This window comes from Oncorhynchus clarkii, chromosome 5 (genome assembly GCF_045791955.1).
Source record: "Oncorhynchus clarkii lewisi isolate Uvic-CL-2024 chromosome 5, UVic_Ocla_1.0, whole genome shotgun sequence".
Classification (NCBI taxonomy): Eukaryota; Metazoa; Chordata; class Actinopteri; order Salmoniformes; family Salmonidae; genus Oncorhynchus; species Oncorhynchus clarkii.
The window spans coordinates 10,678,215-10,700,516 of record NC_092151.1 but is presented as its reverse complement, the minus strand read 5'-3'; the positions used below and the strand labels follow the sequence as shown (position 1 = coordinate 10,700,516).

General features: G+C 44.0%; 1 protein-coding gene and 1 pseudogene across 1 annotated transcript; one reads left to right on the top strand and one right to left on the bottom strand.

Moving 5' to 3' along the window:
* The first annotated feature begins 13,535 nt into the window (after positions 1-13,535).
* LOC139409840 (CD209 antigen-like protein C) lies at positions 13,536-17,940 on the top strand. The gene is made up of 2 exons (XM_071155226.1): positions 13,536-14,137; positions 17,922-17,940. Exons 1-2 carry the CDS (start codon positions 13,536-13,538, stop codon positions 17,938-17,940), a joined length of 621 nt encoding a protein of 206 aa, XP_071011327.1.
* Positions 15,336-17,831, bottom strand: LOC139409608 (alpha-(1,3)-fucosyltransferase 10-like; annotated as a pseudogene).
* Positions 17,941-22,302: the final 4,362 nt, after the last annotated feature.

Genomic DNA, 22,302 nt, shown 5'->3' with positions numbered 1-22,302 from the left:
TGGTCAAGATGTGTTTGTATCTGTACTGATGGCACAAAAGCCATGACAGGGAGACATAGTGGAGTGGTAATGAGCGTGCAAGCAGTTGCTCCCGACACCACTTGGGTAGACTGCAGTATCCACCAAGAGGCTCTTGCTGCCAAGGGAATGCCTGACAGCTTGAAATACGTTTTGGACACCACAGTGAAAATGGTTAACTTCGTTAAAGCAAGGCCCCTGAACGCTCGTGTATTTCCTGCATTATGCAATGATATGGGCAGCGGCCATGTAACGCTTTTACAACATACAGAAGTGCGCTGGTCATCAAGGGGCAAAGTATTGACACGCTTTTAAAAAATTGAGAGACGAGCTTAAAGTTTTCTTTACTGGCCATAATTTTCAACTGTCTGACCACTTACATGATGACGAGTTTCTCATACGACTGGCCTATCTGGGTGATGTTTTTTCTCACCTGAATGATCTGAATCTAGGATTACAGGGACCTCAACTATATTCAATGTCCGGGACAAAATTGAGGCTATGATTAAGAAGTTGGAGCTGTTCTCTGTCTGAATTAACAATGACAACACACAGGTCTTTCCATCATTGTATGATTCTTTGTGTGCAAATTAACTCAAGCTTACAGACAATGTTAAATGTGATATATAAACCCCCTTTTTCTACCCAATTTCATGGTATGCAATTGGGAGTTACAGTCTTGTCTCATCGCTGTGAAACACAACCCAACCAAGCCGCATTGCTTCTTGACACAATGCCCACTTAACCCGGAAGCCAGCCACACCAATGTGTCGGAGGAAACACTGTACACCTGGCAACAGTGTCCCTAGTGCGCGATGGACAAGGACATCCATGCCGGCCAAACCCTCCCCTAACCCGGACGACGCTGGATCAATTGTGCACCGCCCCATGGGTCTCCCGGTCACGGCTCGACTGCGACAGAGCCTGGATTCTAACCCAGAATCTCAGAATCTCTAGTAGCACACTGCAATGCAGTGCCTTAGACTGTGCCACTCGGGAGACTGAAGTTGGAGCTATTATCTGCCTGTACTAACTTCTTATGTCTGGGGGGCAGTATTGAGTAGCTTGTACATTATACATACAGTGCCTTGCGAAAGTATTCGGCCCCCTTGAACTTTGCGACCTTTTGCCACATTTCAGGCTTCAAACATAAAGATATAAAACTGTATTTTTTTGTGAAGAATCAACAACAAGTGAGACACAATCATGAAGTGGAACGACATTTATTGGATATTTAAAACTTTTTTAACAAATCAAAAACTGAAAAATTGGGCGTGCAAAATTATTCAGCCCCTTTACTTTCAGTGCAGCAAACTCTCTCCAGAAGTTCAGTGAGGATCTCTGAATGATCCAATGTTGACCTAAATGACTAATGATGATAAATACAATCCACCTGTGTGTAATCAAGTCTCCGTATAAATGCACCTGCACTGTGATAGTCTCAGAGGTCCGTTAAAAGCGCAGAGAGCATCATGAAGAACAAGGAACACACCAGGCAGGTCCGAGATACTGTTGTGAAGAAGTTTAAAGCCGGATTTGGATACAAAAAGATTTCCCAAGCTTTAAACATCCCAAGGAGCACTGTGCAAGCGATAATATTGAAATGGAAGGAGTATCAGACCACTGCAAATCTACCAAGACCTGGCCGTCCCTCTAAACTTTCAGCTCATACAAGGAGAAGACTGATCAGAGATGCAGCCAAGAGGCCCATGATCACTCTGGATGAACTGCAGAGATCTACAGCTGAGGTGGGAGACTCTGTCCATAGGACAACAATCAGTCGTATATTGCACAAATCTGGCCTTTATGGAAGAGTGGCAAGAAGAAAGCCATTTCTTAAAGATATCCATAAAAAGTGTCGTTTAAAGTTTGCCACAAGCCACCTGGGAGACACACCAAACATGTGGAAGAAGGTGCTCTGGTCAGATGAAACCAAAATTGAACTTTTTGGCAACAATGCAAAACGTTATGTTTGGCGTAAAAGCAACACAGCTGAACACACCATCCCCACTGTCAAACATGGTGGTGGCAGCATCATGGTTTGGGCCTGCTTTTCTTCAGCAGGGACAGGGAAGATGGTTAAAATTGATGGGAAGATGGATGGAGCCAAATACAGGACCATTCTGGAAGAAAACCTGATGGAGTCTGCAAAAGACCTGAGACTGGGACGGAGATTTGTCTTCCAACAAGACAATGATCCAAAACATAAAGCAAAATCTACAATGGAATGGTTCAAAAATAAACATATCCAGGTGTTAGAATTGCCAAGTCAAAGTCCAGACCTGAATCCAATCAAGAATCTGTGGAAAGAACTGAAAACTGCTGTTCACAAATGCTCTCCATCCAACCTCACTGAGCTCGAGCTGTTTTGCAAGGAGGAATGGGAAAAAATTTCAGTCTCTCGATGTGCAAAACTGATAGAGACATACCCCAAGCGACTTACAGCTGTAATCGCAGCAAAAGGTGGCTCTACAAAGTATTAACTTAAGGGGGCTGAATAATTTTGCACGCCCAATTTTTCAGTTTTTGATTTGTTAAAAAAGTTTGAAATATCCAATAAATGTCGTTCCACTTCATGATTGTGTCCCACTTGTTGTTGATTCTTCACAAAAAAATACAGTTTTATATCTTTATGTTTGAAGCCTGAAATGTGGCAAAAGGTCGCAAAGTTCAAGGGGGCCGAATACTTTCGCAAGGCACTGTATATTCCAAAACATGCAACAAGGCACTATAGTAACACTGCAAAACATTTGTCAAAGCAATTATCTTTTTGTCCTGGATACAAAGTGTTATGTTTGTGGCAAATCTAATACAACAAATTACTGAGTACTACTCTACATATTTTCAAGCATAGTGGTGGCTGCATCATGTTATGGGTATGCTTGTAATCGTTAAGGACTTGTGAGTTTTTCAGGATAAAAAAGAAATGGAAGGGAGCTAAAGCCCATGCAAAATCCTAGAGGAAACCCTGGTTCAGTTTGCTTTCCACCAAACACTAGGAGCTGAATTCACCTTTCTGCAGGACAAAAACCTAAACCACAATGCCAAATCTACACTGGAGTTGCTTACCAAGAAGAGAGTGAATGTTCCTGAGTGGCCGAGTTAAAGTTTTGACTTAAATCTATTTAAAAATCTAATGGCAAGACCTGAAAATGGTTGTCTAGCAATGATCAGCAAACAATTTGACAGAGCTTGAATAATTTTTTTAAGAATAAATTGACAAATGTTATTACAATCCAGGTCTGAAAAGATCTCAGAGATTTACCCAAAAAGACTGACAACTGTAATCGCTGCTAAAGGTACATCGACAAAGTATTGACTCAGGTGTGTGAATAATTGTGTAAATGAGATATTTCTGTATTTCATTTTCAATAAATTTACAAACAATTATACAAATTTGTTTTCACTTTGTCATTTTTGGGAATTGTGTTTAGATGGGTGATTAAAAAAATCACTTTAATACATTTTTAATTCAGGCTGTAACGCAACAAAATGTGGAATAAGTCAAGTGGTATGAATACTTTGTGTGATGTTTCAAATTAACGTAGTTCTGTTCTCGAGTTGTTCTTCTCTATTAATGTTCTGTATTATGTCGTTTCATGTTTTGTGTGGACCCCAGGAAGAGTAGCTGCTGCTTTCGCAACAGCTAATGGGGATCCTAATAAAAAACAAAATACCATTCTCCTGATGGGTGAGAGGATAACCCCCAGGAGTCCAATGAAAGTGTTTATCACTGTTATTTCTACAGCTGTTGCATGGTTGCTAGGGTAACTCCATAGGAAAAGACTGCAGAGATGGTCAGAGATGTTCACAAGGTTCAGTGGAAGATCAGGGAGACAAAGGCTGAGAGGATTTAGACAACTAACAGCAGCGAAAACAAATCATTGCTAATATATGTAAATATATACAGTACCAGTCAAAAGTTTGGACACACCTACTCATTCAAGGGTTTTTCGTTATTTTTACTATTTTCTACATTGTAGAATAAAAGTGAAGACATGTAGTGACCAATCAAAAGTGTTAAACAAATCAAAATATATTTGAGATTTGAGATTCTTCAAAGTAGTCACCCTTTGCCTTGATGACAGCTTTGCACACTGTTGGCATTCTCTCAACCAGCTTCACTGGAATGCTTTTCCAACAGTCTTGAAGGAGTTCCCACATATGCTGAGCACTTGTCTGCTTTTCATTCACTCTGAGGTCGAACTCATTCTAAACCATCTCAATTCGGTTGAGGTCGGGGGTGATTGTGGAGGCCAGGCCATTTGATGCAGCACTCCATCACTCTCCTTCTTGGTAGAATACCCCTTATACAGCCTGGAGGTGTGTTTTGGGTCATTGTCCTGTTGAAAAACATGATAGTCCCACAAAGCGCAAACCAGGTGTGATGGCGTATCGCTGCAGAATGCTGTGGTAGCCATGCTGGTTAAGGGTGCCTTGAATTCTAAATAAATCAGTGTCACTAGCAAAGCACCCCCACACCATCACACCTCCTCCTCTATGCTTCACGGTGGGAACCACACATGCGGAGAACATCCGTTCACCTACTCTGCGTCTCACAAAGACACGGCGGTTGGACCCAACAATCTCAAATTTGGACTCATCAGATCAAAAGGACAGATTTCAACCGACATGTCCTTTGCTTGTGTTTCTTGGCCCAAGCAAGTCTCTTCTTCTTATTGGTGTCCTTTAGTAGTGGTTTCCTTGCAGCAATTCGACCATGAAGGCCTGATTCACACAATCTCCTCTGAACAGTTGATGTTGAGATGTGTTTGTTACTTGAACTCAGTGAAGCATTTATTTGGGCGGCAATCTGAAGTGCAGTTAACTCCAATGAACTTGTCCTCTGCAGCAAAGGTAACTCTGGGTTTTCCTTTCCTGTGGCAGGGTTTTCCTATTTTACCAAATAGGGCTATCTTCTGTGTACAACACAAGTGATTGGCTCAAACGCATCAAGAAAGAAATTCCACAAATTAACTTAACAAGGCACACCTGTTAATTGAAATGCATTCCAGGTGACTACCTCATAAAGCATGTTGAGAGAATGCCAAGAGTGTGCAAAGCTGTAAGCAAGTCAAAGGGTGGCTACTTAGACAAATCCAAATATACTTGAGATTCGTCGAACACTTTTTTGGTTACTGCATGATTCCATACGTGTTATTTCATAGTTTCGATGTCTTCACTATTACTATACAATGTAGAAAATAGTAAAAATAAAGAAAACCCCTTGAATGAATAGTTGTGTCCAAACTTTTGACTGGTACTGTATGTAAATGTAAACCACTTCAATAACTTAACTTGGATAGAATTATCAAGAAGAAGTAAAAAAGTTGTATTACTAATAAGTACTGACTCGCACGGAGATTCCGCTCTACTGGAAATAGGTAAATGAGTCAAACTAGTTGGAGCCTTGCACATCTGAATGGTGTAACTATTGATGTAGATGTCTGAAGGTGGCCAAATGCACAGTTAAAGTGAGTTCAACTTCTTATGCTTAGCATCCAATTAAGGGTTACACCGGAGGCCTTTTCCATCAGTTAATATAGTAATATGAAATTTGTGTCTACTTTAAATAATAAAAAAATGTAAAACATCATTCTCTACCCTAGAATTGAAATTTGAAATTCAGTCCCTTCAAAGATCAAAATGCAATATATATTTGCAAACTATTATAAAAAGGGCTTTAGAATATTCTAAATATTCCCTTAGACAATCAAATGTCTTCCGAAGAGATTTGTATCAAAGTGCTTGTTCTCTTCAGCTGATCTTCTTGGAATCTAAACATATTAGTCTGAAATGCCTGAAAGAACCGGCAGCATGTCATCCCATCAAAGCTATCCCTGGACTCTTTCAGTGACAAACAAAGGGAATACAGCCTTGACCACAGCTGTTGGAATGTTCAGAAAAATCTAGCGTTCATTATTGGATGTCCTTTTGAAATTTGGCTGACAGAGTGAGAAACCACAGATTGGTTCACTACTGTTTATGACCTCCGGTCTCAAAAACCATTCTACTCTGTTTTTGATATAAAGAAATCGAGTTTTTAGCTGTCAGTGTGTGTGTGCTTACGTGGGTGCGCGCATGCATTTATGCTGCAAATACAAATTAAATCAATCTTGCTCCGTTAATGGTCAGAGTTAAAATGACAATTATAAGCAGGGTAAACCAATCTAATGATCAGAGAATCAATCTAAAACAAATCAATATAACTATATACAGTGCATTCAGACTCATACCCATTTTCAACATTTTGTTACGTTACAGCTGAGCTGATTAAATCAAACATTTTCCTCATCAATATACACACACACAATACCCCATAATGACAAAGCGAAAACAGATTTTTAGAAATGTTGTTTGCAATTGTATAAAAAAGATCATTTGAAATATCGTATTCAGACCCTTTGCTATGAGACTCGATAATTAAGCTCAGGTGCATCCTGTTTCCATTGATCATCCTTGAGATGTTTCTACAACTTCATTGGACTCTACCTGTGGTAAATTCAATTGATTGGACATGATTTAGAAAAGGCTGTCTATATAAAGGTCCCACAGTTGACAGTGCATGTCAGAGTAAAAACCAAGCCATGAGGTTAAAGAAATTGTCCGTAGACCTCCGAGACAGGATTGTGTCGAGGCACAGATCTGGGGAAGGGTACCAAAACATGTCTGCAGCATTGAACGTCCCCAAGAACACAGTGGCCTCCTTCATTCTTAAAATGGAAGAAGTTTTGAACCACCAAGACTCTTCCTAGAGCTGGCCACCCAGCCAAACTGAGCAATCGGAGGAGAAGGGCCGTAGTCAGGGAGGTGACCAAGAACCCGATGGTCACTCCATAGTTCCTCTGTGGCGATGGGAGAACCTTCCAGAAGGGCAACCATCTCTGCAGCACTCCATCAATCAGGCTTTTATGGTAGAGTAGCAAAAGGGAAGCCATTCCTCAGTAAAAGGCACATTACAGCCCACTTGGAGTTTGCCAAAAGGCACCTAAAGGACTCTCAGACCATGAGAAACAAGATTCTCTGGTCTGATGAAGAATGAAGTCTTTTGCTTGAATGCCAAGCATCACGTTTGGAGGAAACCTGGCACCATCCCTATGGTGAAGCATGGTGGTGGCAGCATCATCATATATATTTTTCAGCTGCAGGGACTGGGAGACTAGTCAGGATCGAGGAAAAGATGAACGACACAGAGTACAGAGAGATCTTTGATGAAAACCTGCTCTAGAGTGCTCGGGACCTCAGACTGGGGAGAAAGTTCACCTTCCAACAGGACAACGACCCTAAGCACACAGCCAAGAAAATGCAGGAGTGGCTTCGGGACAAGTCTCTGAATGTCCTTGAGTGGCCCAGCCAGAGCCCGGACTTGAACCCGATCGAACAGCTCTGGAGAGACCTGAAAATATATGTGCAGCGACGCTCCCCATCCAACCTGACAGAGCTTGAGAGAATCTGCAGAGAAGAATGGGAGAAACTCCACAAATACAGTGGTGCCAATTTTGGAGTGTCATACCCAAGAGGACTCGAGGCTGTGGTCGCTGCCAAAGGAGCTTCAACAATGTACTGAGTAAAGTGTCTAAATAGTAATATAACAGGTGACATTTTAGTTGGTATTCTTTTTCTATAAATATGCAAAAATGTCCAAAAAAACTAACGTAACAAAATGTAGAAAAGGGGGTCTGAATACTTTCCGAATGCACTGTATATGCTGGGTAAACCCATCTAATGGTCAAAGTTAATATAATAAATTTAAGCAGGGTAAACCCATCTATTAGTCAGAGTTAATAGGATAATTATAAGCAGGGTAAACCCATCTGTTGGTCAGAGTTAATAGGATAATTATAAGCAGGGTAAACCCATCTGTTGGTCAGAGTTAATAGGATAATTATAAGCAGGGTAAACCCATCTGTTGGTCAGAGTTAATAGGATAATTATAAGCAGGGTAAACCCATCTGTTGGTCAGAGTTAATAGGATAATTATAAGCAGGGTAAACCCATCTGTTGGTCAGAGTTAATAGGATAATTATAAGCAGGGTAAACCCATCTAATGGTCAAAGTTAATATAATAAATTTAAGCAGGGTAAACCCATCTATTAGTCAGAGTTAATATGATAATTATAAGCAGGGTAAACCCATCTGTTGGTCAGAGTTAATAGGATAATTATAAGCAGGGTAAACCCATCTGTTGGTCAGAGTTAATATGATAATTATAAGCAGGGTAAACCCATCTAATGGTCAAAGTTAATATAATAAATTTAAGCAGGGTAAACCCATCTATTAGTCAGAGTTAATATGATAATTATAAGCAGGGTAAACCCATCTGTTGGTCAGAGTTAATAGGATAATTATAAGCAGGGTAAACCCATCTGTTGGTCAGAGTTAATAGGATAATTATAAGCAGGGTAAACCCATCTGTTGGTCAGAGTTAATAGGATAATTATAAGCAGGGTAAACCCATCTATTGGTCAGAGTTAATAGGATAATTATAAGCAGGGTAAACCCATCTGTTGGTCAGAGTTAATAGGATAATTATAAGCAGGGTAAACCCATCTGTTGGTCAGAGTTAATAGGATAATTATAAGCAGGGTAAACCCATCTATTGGTCAGAGTTAATAGGATAATTATAAGCAGGGTAAACCCATCTGTTGGTCAGAGTTAATATGATAATTATAAGCAGGGTAACCCCATTTAAAGTAATGACTCTTGTACAGCTTGTGAAGGCTTTACATTTGAGCTGTTCTACAGAGAGCCTGAGAGCTGCTCTTTGAACTCTCCCCGATCCCCCAAGGCACACAATACATTTTATTCTGCTTCAGACAGTGAAAGGGAAAGTTACTAATTAGTTAATAAAAATAATGATGAGGGTTTCGTGTGAGGCAAAGAAAGTGTATGCATCCCAAATGGCACCCTATTTCCTACATAGTGCACTTCTTCTATGGGCCCTGGTCAAAAGTAGTGCACTATATTGGGAAAAGAGTGCCATATGGGATGCATCCAGCGACATGTCCTCAAACTGGCAGCCCTCCATGAAGATGAACGATGCACATCAGGTGCAATGAAGAACGGGAAGTTGGAAAAGAGTTGACTCATCGGTCAGCTGACTCATATGCCCGCCCTCTTGAAACATCCTTAACCAGCTGCGACACCGAAAAGCTAGTGGAGGTGGAGGTATTGCAACCAACTCAACTCTGTTACAGCTAATTCAAATGTAGGAGAACAGTAGCATACTGTAGAAGGTAAAAGTCACTCCCCCTTGCCTGCACCCGATTCCTACGGTTACAGCCTGTTAGTTAGACCACAATTGGCAACAGATTCCTGAATAAATATGAATTCTACCAGGTTAAACTAACTGCAGGAGACCATCTTGAAAGATAATGGTCATGGTTGACAGGTTGTCAATATATCCCAGGAGATTAATTCAAAAAGTGAATTATTTTTAAAGAGGAAATATCTGTTCAAATTACATTTCAATGAATCTCCTGAATTGATTGCAACTGAAAGGAAGTAGGTCCAACCAAAGCAGTGACACCACCACCCCCACTTCTGCACACCATGAAGCAACGTACATATTTTTAGTAGCTGATTGAGTATTCCACACATATATAAGGGCTCAGGGCCAGACCCAGATGCAGACACGGGAGGCAAATAGTTTCAGTGTTTGATATTTAATAGTTCCAAAAGGGGTGGGCAAGAGAATGGTCGTGGACAGGAAGAAGGTCAAAACCAGATCCAGGAGGTACAGAGTGGCAGGTAGGCTCAGGGCAGGCAGACTGGTCAGGCAGGCAGGTACAGAGTCCAGAAAACAGGAAAGGGTCAAAGCCGGGAGGTCTAGCAAAAGAGAGAATACCAAAAGCAGGAGCAAGGGATAAACACGCTGGTTGACTTGAAACAGACAAGACGAACTGGCACAGCGAGACAGGAAACACAGGGATAAATACACTGGGGAAAATAAGGGACACCAGGAGGGGGTGGAAACAATCACAAGGACAGGTGAAACAGATCAGGGCGTGACAGTCCCTGCACCCTGTACGTGGGCTGGGGTCAATCCACCACCGCTCTCACCTTCTCCGGATCCATCTGTACATTCCACTCAGTAATAATGTATCCTAGAAAGGAGATAGTGGAGCGGTGGAACTCACTTCTTAGCCTTTACAAAACAACTGATTCTCCAAGAGGCGCTGAAGAACCTGTCGAACATGGATAAGGTGTTCCTGGGCAGAACGAGAGAAAACCTGGATGTCGTTGAGGTAGACAAAAACAAAACGATTCAAATGTCCCGGAGCACATCGTTGACCAGAGCCTGGAAAACAGCAGGCGCGTTGGTGAGTCCAAACGGCATAACCAGGTACTCATACACTGGCAGTGTTGAAAGCTGTCTTCCACTCGTCTCCTTCGCGTATCCGCACAAGATGGTAGACATTCCGAAGGTCCAATTTGGTGAAGATAGTAGCCCCCTGGAGAGGATCGAAAGCTGAGGAGAGGTGTGGTAGAGGGTACCGATTTTTAACCGTAATATCATTGAGACCCAGGTAATCAATACATGGATGCAGAGTCTTGTCCTTTTTTCCCACAAAGAAGAATCCTGAGGCAGGAGGGCGAATGCTCCCAACAGCCAGTGAGTCCTCGATGTACTCCTTCATGGCCTTGGTCTCAGGTCAGAAGGGCGAATGCGTTCTTTCCCAGCGATCCATCCAAGACTAAAAGCTTCATGCCTGTGCCTTCATGTCCCATCGTCTCAACTCTGCAGAAAGGAATTATGATGTTGGGAACCGGGACCTCCTAGCTGTAAAGATGGCCCTGGAGGAGTGGAGACACTGGCTGGAAGGGGCAGAACATCCAGTCCTCGGTGTACTCCTCCATGGCCTTGGTCTCAGGTCTGGACAGGGAATATAGCCAACCTAGAGGCGGTGTGGTGCACGGGAGGAGGTCAATAGCACAATCGTAGGGATGGTGTGAGGAAGGTAGCCCGAGTCTTGCTGAAAACCTCCAGGAGGTCATGATACTCTGCAGGCAAGGCAGAGAGATCCATGGCCGTACTTATTCCTGGAGACAGACGTTTCCGGGATGGCTTTAGGCAGTGTGAATGGCAAAATGGGCTCCAACCCAGAATGGAACCCATAGTCCAGTCAATATCTGGGTTGTTTTTTTGGAGGCCAAGAAAAACCCAAAACAATTGACTCACTGTGGTTTCCAGATACCCGCATATTTAGGGGAATTGTGCTGTGCGTGACTCCAATGGAACGACCATCCAGTGCCCTGCCATCCATGGGAACAGAGAGGAGTTGAGTAGTGGTAACCAGTCCTGATACCAGGGTAGCGTCCATAAAACTCTCATCTGCCCCAGAGTCAATAAGCACCTGGAGAGACTTAGACTGGTCTCCCCACAGCAAGATCACATAAAAAGGAGTACGGGTAATGGGACTTAGAGGATTCCCAGTCAGACTCACCAGTGCTTGTACCTACTAAGGTGTCTGGTCTCTTAACTGGGCAGGTGGTTATATAATGCCCCACAGCTCCACAATACAGACAGCAATTGGAGCTTAGCCTGCGGGAACGTTCCCTAGGCGATAACCTAGCCCTTCCCAGTTGCATAGGTTCTGGTGTGTCAGACTCACCTGTCATCGATCATTCTCGAGGAGGCTCGGGTGTCTTCGGATCCTCTCGGGAAGAATAGCCTTCGGGGACTTCTGGATTCCTTCGAAGATGAGCGAGCCACTGCGGATGAACGAGTGTGACCCAGGTCAGACCTCCTCTCACTACCCACTACCTGGCTCTGCAGTACCCTGAGGTCAGAGCAGGGGTATCTGGAGAGGGCGAAGAGGGAATCGAGGTTCACCGGCAATTCCCCAGCAGCTAAATCATCCTTTATCACCTCAGACAGTCCGTAAAGGAAGGTATTGAAAAGGGATTCCAGGCACTCTCACGCCGCCAACGTGCGAAAATCAACAGCATAGTCTGCCACACTACGGGAATCTTGACATAATTCAAGAAGTTTACGGGCCGCCTCTCTCCCGGATACCAGAGAATCGAACACCTTCCTCACCTCTGCCATGAAATCCTCCAGATGATGACAAATGACGGATTGTTGCTCCCAAACAGCCGTTGCCCAGGAGAGCGCCCTTCCCCATTAGCGTAATATTATATGCTATCTTAGATCGGTCCGAAGGGAACAAAGATGGCTGTAGCGCAAAAATAAGGGAGCATTGAGCAAGAAAACCCCGGCAGGTACCAGGATCCCCCAGAATAACGCTCCGGAGGAGGGAAGCAGCGTTCCCGGGGAGCCAGGGTAGGCTGTAGAAACTCACCACTCATAGGGCAAAGGTTTCTGGGTGGTTGAGGGTTCTCAGAGGTGGTAGGTTGCCTATGAGCTAACTCCCTGGTTTGCTCCATAATAGCCTTAAACCCTTGGTCGTGGCGTTCCGTCAGGGAATGAAACCCTTCCAGAAAGTCCTGAAGTAGCTCCTCCTGTCTCCCAGTGGTGGCTTCCTGCAGGGAGACAGCGTGGCGGAGCTGGGTCTGTCATGGCCAGTTCATACTATAAGGGCTCAGTGCCAGACCCAGACCCAGATGCAGACACGGGAGGGAAATGGTTTGAGTGTTTGATATTTATTAGTTCCAAAAGGGGTAGGCAAGAGAATGGTCGTGGACAGGCAAAGAGTCAAAACCAGATCTAGGAGGTTCAGAGTGGAGAGAAAGAGAGAGTAGTAAGGAGCATGGGGAAAAACACGCTGGTTGACTTGAAACAAACAAGACAAACTGGAACAGAGAGACAGGAAACACAGGTATAAATACATAAGCGACACCTGGAAGGGGATGAGACAATCACTGAAACAGATCAGGGCGTGACAGTCTATCGCAAAGGATCATTGAATTTCTATTAAGGTATCTATACATTTACTCAAGTATCACAATTGGGTACTTTTTCCACCACTGGTTGTAAATAACCATATATTCAATGTATTTAATGATTAAGATAATAGGTACATATTGTAGTAAAACAATACAGTCTAGCTATGTTTCATACCTAAGAGTATTTCATGCTGTTAAAAATGGATCCATGCTCATATTCCAATATGGAATCTGAAGATAAATAATGGTGATCTCTCTCATTAAAAGCCCTATAGCTCCCTGTAAAGGACACAGTGGGACATCATATTAAGAAACAAAAGTCGCGCTGTTCAACAATCATTAGACTAACATGGCCCTTTGAGTTAAGTAGGAATGTTTAAACCCCATCATGACTGAAGAGTTTAGAAGAACTGTTTAACCCTATCATGTTTAAACCCTATCATGACTAAAGAGGAAGATAAAAAGTAAATAAACAACTTTGAGAGTGGTTGTATTTACTCAACAGCATTTCTAAGACACTTATGCGTTTTTTTTATGCACTGAGGAACTGTACATTTCCTGTTTCCTGTCCACTATTACTGAGGATGACTCTTGAATCAGAACTAGACTTACAGTAAGAGCTGAAGTAACAGTTGAAGTTAACTGTATTTGAGCAGAAGTGTGTCAAGATGGACAATGATGAAAATACATATGCCAATTCAAGTTCCTTCAGGGCCAGCCCAAGAGAAGGAGCATTATATTTCCAGAGGTGGAAGAGACCCTCCAGAGCTGCTGCAGTGTGTCTGGGGTTGCTGTGTGTTCTCCTACTGGCTGGGATCATTAGCCTGTCTGTCTACCAGAGAAACCAATTGACCAGTTACAACAACCTGACTAAAGAGAGAGACCAGCTACAGAAGGAGAAAGACCAGCTACAGTACGAGAAAGACCAGTTACAGAAGGAGAGAGACCAGCTACAGAAGGAGAGAGACCAGCTACAGAAGGAGAAAGAAAACCTGAACAAGAAGATCAAAGGGAGACGCTGTCCAGAAGGCTGGAGGGAGTTTGAATTCAGCTGTTACTACATCACCAATGAGAATAAAACCTGGATGCAGAGCAGTGAAGAATGCCAAGAGTTTGGAGCAGATCTGGTGATCATAAACAGCAAAGAGGAACAGGTATTTATCAATGGATTATACCAAACAAAAAATAATGTCTGGATTGGTCTTACTGACTCAGTTACTGAAGGGACTTGGAAATGGGTGGATGGTACACCACTGACCACAGCGAATTGCCAAGATAATCCATCCACCATGTAACTCAGTAAAATCTTTGAAAGTATTGCGTGTTGTGTTACTATTTTTGTTCATTATAAAACAGGAAAATTAAATGTTTTATTAGAGTTTAAAAATGCAATACAAAGTTACTGTAAAAACAGAGATAAAAGCAGTATGGTAAATTTACACTGTTGCTTTAAATGTAAACGTAACATTTGTCAGGTAATTACACATTCCTATTCCTGAACGTGACAGAGGTGTAGACTCCTGAAAGTATTTGGTTTAAGGAAGGTTTCGTTAGAAAGACCAGACATTTTCTCACTTTCATAATAACTCACATTTCATGGCTTCAGTGAAATAACGACACTGTTTCCTCAAAGTGCTCTGCCTCGGGCTACTCTTGATGCAATGTGGATGTCAAAACTATGGTTGACAAAGCAAAAGCAATCTTTTGCGGTAGCGTAGCCTAGTGGTTAGAGCATTGGACTAGTAACCGAAGATCAAAACCCCGAGCTGACAAATCTGGCGTTCTGTCCCTGAACAAGGCAGTTAACCCACTGTTCCTAGACCATCACTGAAAACAAGAATTTGTTCTAACTGACTTGCCTAGTTAAATAAAGGTAAAATAAACATTTTAAAGATATGAAAGATATTGATCAATCTTTGACACACCACCACCAAAGCACTGGGTAGAAAAATTATACTGTATTTCAGCAAGGGACATTTCTATGTGAATTATAGTGTTTTGGTATTAGTAGGGTTTTAGTCAGTGAATACTTCCTTCCAGTACTGCTCCACAGTGAAATTCTTGTTCCTCTCAGCCAAGTGACGAAATGCCCTAGCCTCTTTCTTGGACTGCTCGTAACTGGCCGTTCAAATTCCTCGTAAAGATGTCCGCTTTCTAGGGCCTGAAGCAAAGTCAAATACCCTCGGAAGTGGACACTTCAGGTGGTTTCCCTCTGCTTGCCAGGCTTTAGGAACAAGGCCCTGTTTGGGAAGCAGAAATATTACTATATAGGTACAATAAAAAAAGACTATACTCCTGCAGGTCTATTTCATTCTAGCTTGAATATTATTATTAACACAATATTGTGTTACAGGCTTGTAATGTCAATAATGTAAAGTCTGTCTTTTTAGTTTTGTGTATGGACCACGAGAAGACTAGCTGTCATCCTGGCGTCAGCTAATGGGGATCCAAATTAAGATTCATTATAATCAACTATTTACTGTCAAACTAATCATATTGTCAAACTCCCCGTCGTCCTCAGCTAACCTCTTTAGAGACAGAGACAGTTTTTCAGGGGGCTCGTCTGGGACGACTACAACCGCACTACTGTTGATCGGCAGCCATTGCCGAACCTTGGGAGCACTGTAATACACAGGAACCACCCCAAGCTTGAGGCCTCCATAGTTTCTCGGTGATGTAGTCGTCACAGACGGCGTTCTCAAAGGCCAGAATGAATTTGTACTGGGCCAGGATCTGGTAGAAGGCCTGCTCCTCCATGGCAATCGAGTCCCTCAGATGGGAAGGCAGGTCTTTGTTGTGGAGGCATTGTCCATAGGAATCAACCCTGATGTGCTTCATTAACTCACTCACATAGGCATCCCGGTCCGACGGAGGGTCGCAGTCTGACTGGACGTACACCACCGGGGCTAGTGTTTTCCTCAGCTCATTCTTCTGGTTGAGGGACACCAGGTAGGTCTGGGAGGTCAGGACCTCCAGGTTCTCCAGGTGCTGGGAGGTGAGGGGCAGCTGGGAGTGCTGGCTGAAGGTGGCCGTGTGGTTAAAGAGGGTGAAGACGGGCTCGTGGAAGAACTTGTAGTTGTTTTGGGCGACTCCTCGTGAAACAAGGCCCACTAGTGGTGCGCTCTCCTCGGCAGTGGAAGACACTCAATGTTGAAGCCGGTTCTTCTTAACTTTCACTATTTTCTACATTGTAGAATAACAGTGACGACGTCAAAACTATGAAATAACACATATGGAATCATGTAGTAACCAAAACATATTCTTCAAAGTAGCCACCTTTTGCCTTGATGATAGCTTAGCACACTCTTGGTATTCTCTCAACCAGCTTCATGATATCTCACCTGGAATGCATTTCAATTAACAAGTGTGCCTTGATAAAAGTTCATTTGTGGAATTACTTTCCTGTTTAATTTGAGCCAATCAGACATGTTGTGACAAGGTAGGGTTGGTATACAAAAGATAGCCCTATTTGGTAAAAGACCAAGTCCATATTATGGCAAGAACAGCTCAAATAAGCGAAGAGAATCGACAGTTCATCATTACTTTAAGACATGAAGGTCAGTCAATACGGAACATTTAAAGAACTTTGAAAGTTTCTTCAAGTGCAGTCGCAAAAACCATTAAGCTCTATGATGAAACTGGCTCTCACGAGGACCGCTACAGGAAAGGAAGACCCAGAGTTACCAATTAAAATACATTTCAATATCAACTATTGACTACACATAATAGTTACAGGAAGAACACATCGCTCTACCTAAAGCCTGCCTTAGTTAACAGAGAGACAAGGTGCCCCAGTAAACAAAGCTTTCTCTGAGATAGGAAAATCTGACGTCCTCCCAGGTTGCAGTCTCTATTCTCCCTCAGCTCCTCTCCTGGCAAACCTATATAGAGGAAGACACAAAGCAATTAGTGGGCCTAGGTGTTTACTAATTTGCTTTACACCGAGCATCTATCCCCGGAGGAGGGTGCTGTCGTGTCTTCTTCCTCCGGCTGGTCACTGAACTCTCACATGCCTTCCCTCCCAAGATCAACCCAGAGGGGCGTGCGTCAGACGAGACCTCAGGGTCTTGACGGGATAGCGCGACTGCATTTCTGTGTGCTCTCCCCAATCGGTGAACCACCTAGGAAATTAAAATTGTTGGAGCGACAGGAAACATCTTGTTATTCGGCTGTTCGTGTCTCGCATACCACGCCAACCACTGGAGGGGTGCATGATCCGTGACCAGCCAGAATCGCCTCTCAAGGAGAAACTACCTCAAGTATTCTAGGGCCCACTTAATTACCAGTGCCTCCCTCTCTATCGTCACGTACTTCCGCTCCCGGTCGGACAGCTTGCGGCTTACATATAGGACGGGACGTTCCTCCACCCCGTCCCCTTGGGACAGTACAGCCCCCAAGCCGGTGTTGGAGACGTCGGTGAACAGTGAAGGGCTGCTGAAAATCGGCGGCTCTCAACACCGGTTCTGAGCAGTGTGTCTTTGAGGTGGAGGAACGCCCCATTGGCTTCAGATGTCCATACCAAACTCACCGGGTTTCTCTTCTTTGTCATGTTGGTCAGTGGGGTGGCAATGGTGTTGTAGTATGGGATGAACCATCTGTAGTAACCCGTTAGGCCCAGGAAGGAGCGGACTCCCTTCTTGTCCCAGGGCAGCAGCCACTCCCGGATGGCCCGGGTCCTCTCCACTTGTGGTTTGATCAGACCACTGCCAATGGTGTAACCAAGGTATTCAGCCTCGTTCAGCCTGTCATCCTGAACTACTCACCCTGTAGTTTACCAGGGAGACTTGCTCTGTCACCACATATTGGCCATACCACCGAGCCTGAAGCCGGTGTTCCGGCTTGGGGACGAGGACCTTATCTCCAGGGCGGAACTGTCGCAGCTGGGCCGTTTTATTGTACACCCAGGCTTGGGTTTCCTGCACTTTGGCCATGTGTTCCCTCACCCCCGGCCATATCGCTGCCATTTTGTCCTTCATGAATGTGATGTGTTAAATGAAGGTACGGTACTGGCAGGGTTGGCTTTCCCAGGCCTTCCTGGCCAAATCAAGGATGCCGCGCCAGGGCCGCCCATAGAGCAGCTCAAAAGGCGAGAAGCCAGTGAACATCTGGAGGACCTCCCAGAGCATGGGAAACATATCCCAATTCTTCCCTTCCGAGTCCACCAACCGGCATAGCATGCTCTTGATGGTTTATTAATCCATTCACACAGCCTGTCCAACATGAGATACAGTTCCTTTGCTATGACTTTCGTTTCCATCGACCTCAGAGGAATAGCCTCTGGGAACTTCATCGCATAGTCCACCACCACCAAGATGTACTCATGTCTGCATGCCGAATGCGGAAGGGGTCCCACCAGGTCCATGGCTATGCGCTCTAACGGGGTCTGTATAATTGGGTGAGGGATAAGAGGGTTACAGTATGTTCGCTTGGGAGCAGGGAGTTGGCAGGTGTCACAAGATTTGCAATACTTAGCGACATCTTGGGTAAACCCATGCCAATAGAAATGCCCCAGCAACCGTTCGTGGTCATCTCCTGGGCGTGGTGGCCCCCTAGTGTATGGGCCATGTGTATGAACGGGGCACCAGTAGCAGTTCCTGTTCTACCCCTCTACATTTGGCCACCCTATTCTGCCCTTGAGTTGCGTTCCCATGCAAAACTAGACAGATAGCTAACAACTAAGTATTCAATAAAACTCCCAAGGCGTGACTTTTCTTGAATGACTATATTGAAAACGTTTATGTTGTGAAACTGCAAAATACAGAAAAGAATATACTTTAGTATTCAATTCACACCGACATACTGTAGCTGCAGATTATACATTTGAAGTTGCATAAATACAAAGCACGCGCTAAGGTACCATGCATCTGGCATGATGCCAAACCACATAGCTAATTGTTACTCATATGGTAATTGGCTAACTCCTTTCATTACTCTAATAATGTACAACCATCTATGTAGAATAACAAAGCATATTACACTAGAAACAGTAACAAAACTACAGTATTGTATATTTTACAATTTGTTTGCATGACGCACGAGCAAAGTAATACAGCTAACGACATACATGAAAGGCATTGCAATTTGTGTGAGTAAATGCAACCAACCAACATTGATATGTAAGCAACTCTATCAATAACAAGACTATCATCATTAGCTAAATGCTTGAATCGAACTTACAAACAAATATTTTCCAAGGCTGAAGCGAGACAAGAAATAACTACACTGAAAGACCTGCACCGTAGCGTTGTTTTTAGCTGCTTCTCTGCGTGCAGAACAAATTCTCTACTTCCTGTTTGCGTAGTCTTTCTAAGTACCAGAAAGCTCCATTAGGGGGCGAATAACACCATGGAACACAATGAAAATACATTTTAACCATTGTAATAAAATAATCTGTTACCTTCTAACAGGATGGCAGCACACACCCAGTACAAGAGACCCCACTTGATGGCGTAATAAGGAGTAGTTAACTCACCTTCCAAGACGATATTCTTCCCATCTATCCTCTTCACCTTCCGCATCGCCTTGTGAAGGTCAGGTTCCTGGTGTTGGGCGGTTCCGACTTGGGCCAATAGCTCTTCCGACAGGGGGAAGTTGTGCGTGTTGGGGTGAGGGAGGGGGTGCTCCTGGTCAGGTTGGATGACTTTGTGCCAAACCCCCTCAGGGTGCTCTCCCTCGATGACTCCTTAAACACCTGGCGTAACTGCTCCCTCTGGAGCTCGTGGACTTGTCGCTCTCAATCCTCCTCCAAGGTGTCTTCCTCCATGGTCTCCCGGAACACGGAGTGCGCCAGTGCCTGGCGATTAGAGTTGTTCAGTATCTGTGCTCGATCGGGGCCACTCCCTCACCCCGCCTTCCTCCACAGGACGCTCGAACACGGGGCAGTTCCTCCCCAGTAGCATGGCGAACAACCCCAACGCTCAGGGTGGTCTTACCGGCAGGGGTATGGAAGCTGACTCGGGCTGTGTGGTAGCGTTTGCTGTCCACGTGGATGCAGGCTACAGAGGTCTTTGCCTCGAGACCGGGCACGTTGGCCAGGATCTCCTCCCGTACCAGAGAAACCATGCTTCCCGAATCTAGGAAGGCCTATCCTCTGCATGGTGACGGGTAAGTCCCTCAAACACTTGTCTATGACCAGGGTTTCTAACATTTCAGCCGTGGTTTTTGTGGGGCATAACCACCCCCTTACCAGACTGATAAGTTGGTAGAGCTGGCCCTTTGGTGACTTCGGCGTTCTTCCAGTTATGAAATCTTTGAGTGGGATTCAGCTGATAGCTGGCCTGAATCTCCACCTTCAGATGTGCGTAATCCGTGGCAGCCCCTTCCTCAATGTCATAGTACGCTGCCTGGGCTTTGCCTGTGAGCAGGAGCCAGGAGGCCCGCCCAGTCGTCCTGAGGCCATCTCTCTCTCTGCGCCGTTCGTTCGAAGGCCAGGAGATGGGCCTCCACATCGTCGTCCTCCGTCAGACGTGGAATCAGAGCGTTGACATTGGGCATCCTACGTCAGACGGGCGGTCTGCTATTTTGGACCTGAGGAGGTCTAAGGTCTCCTGTTGGGCGATGGCTCAGGCCATGGATGTAGCAATTCTTCACTCATGCCTATCAGCGGGCGTAGCAGGCTTCCAAATGATCAAATGTAAAAAATAAAATCAAAGCCACCGGAAAAGGGAAAGCTTGTGGTCTTGCCTCAAGATGCCCGCATTCTTCACCAGTTTTCCGAAACCCCCTAACACAGGCGGGAGGCACAACATGAACAGACAGTGGTTGAGATTCCTTTTCTTGTGAAAGTTTACTAAACAGGTTTTCTTTCGGCCGACAAAATAACTATTTTATTTTACCTTTATTTAACTAGGCAAGTCAGTTAAGAACAAATTCTTAGTTTCAATGACGGGGCCTAGGAACAGTGGGTTAACTGCCTGTTCAGGGGCAGAACAACAGATTTGTACCTTGCTTGGGGGTTTGAACTTGCAACCTTCCGGTTATTAGTCCAACGCTCTAACCACTAGGCTACCCTGCCGGGTAACATATAAACATAAACTAAACCTTTGACCAAAAGGCAGTGGCCAAAAAGGGGAAGCAAAAAACAACTACTCCTGTCTTTAGACTATTGACTACACATAATAGTTTCAGGAGGAACACTTCTCTCTACCTAAAGCCAGCCTTGGTCAACAGAGAGACAAGGTGCCCCAGTAAACAAAGCTTTCTCTGAGATCGGAAAATCTGACGTCCTCCCAGGTCCCCGTCTCTATTCCCCATTCTCCCTCAGCTCCTCTCCTGGCACATCTATATAGAGGAAGACACAAAGCAATTAGTGGGCCCAGGTGTGTACTAATTGGTTTTACACTGAGTACCTATCCCCTGAGGAGGGTGCTGTCGTCTTCCTCCGGCTGGTCACTGAACTCTCACAATACATCTATTCTTTTGTTGTAGCCTGTTTTGCATGGTATGTTGGCATTAATATATGTGTCACATATCAGTTTGCAAACAACGTAAAAAAAAATATATATATATAGATATTTGAATTAATAAAGTCGCATACAACATGGTCTCTTTTTTGCTCGCTTGAGTAAGGCAGCTCCAAAATGCAGGAGTTTCGTCGTAGATCAGTGCTTTCTGTGGTGGTGGGGCAGCCAGCGGAAAATACAGAGTGTAGGGGTCCGTAATGTTGTCTTGTTGCGCTGTAATTGGCTCAGCGTTCTGTCACTCATGGGGACACTACGTCACTGCAAAATCTACAGGCAGAGCAAAAAAATTCAATCCCCCTGGGTGATGCCATAGAGCTATATTAGAAGTGCCCATCCAAGAATTAAGCGATTAACAGATCAAACCAGACCCTTTATTTGCATTATTTCGGGTTTCCTTGCCCACATTACAACTGACCAACTGACCAATAAGGATGTAATTGCCTTCGTCACTTTGTTTAACGAGACGATTAATTTTACTGAGATGGAAATCCTCTGCACCCCCGTCTCATGCTGTTTGGATTAAATATGTTTTAAATTGTGTTGTTACACAATAACTTTAGACCCTCCCCAAGCAAGTGACGTCACCGATTGAACCGCTATTTAGCGCGACCCACCACTAACTAGCTAGCCGTTTCACATCAGTTACAATTGCATAAAGTTGGAAGAAATGAACACACACACTCAATGGGTCTATAGACAAATTCTGTGCATTGTGGGCTCCCCTTCTTTTCTTATGTTAAATTACTTAAATTTCCCTGAGGTTACAGAGTGATGTATATTTATAGATTGGTGAAGTAAGAGACCTGATACGCATATTCACAGCATCTCGGATGTTTAGGAGGACTGTAATTATCTGTGCTAGTTGACCTGTAACAACTGTATCAAAATATATATATTTTTTGTCTTTGTTTTTTTTTGTTATATTTCTGTCTCACTCTTTGTTTTGCTGTATTGTTGTCTTTGATGTGTTTTA

Coding starts and splice junctions, on each gene's coding strand:
- LOC139409840 (XM_071155226.1), top strand. CDS start 13,536: ATGGACAATGATGAAAATACATATGCCAATTCAAGTTCCTTCAGGGCC.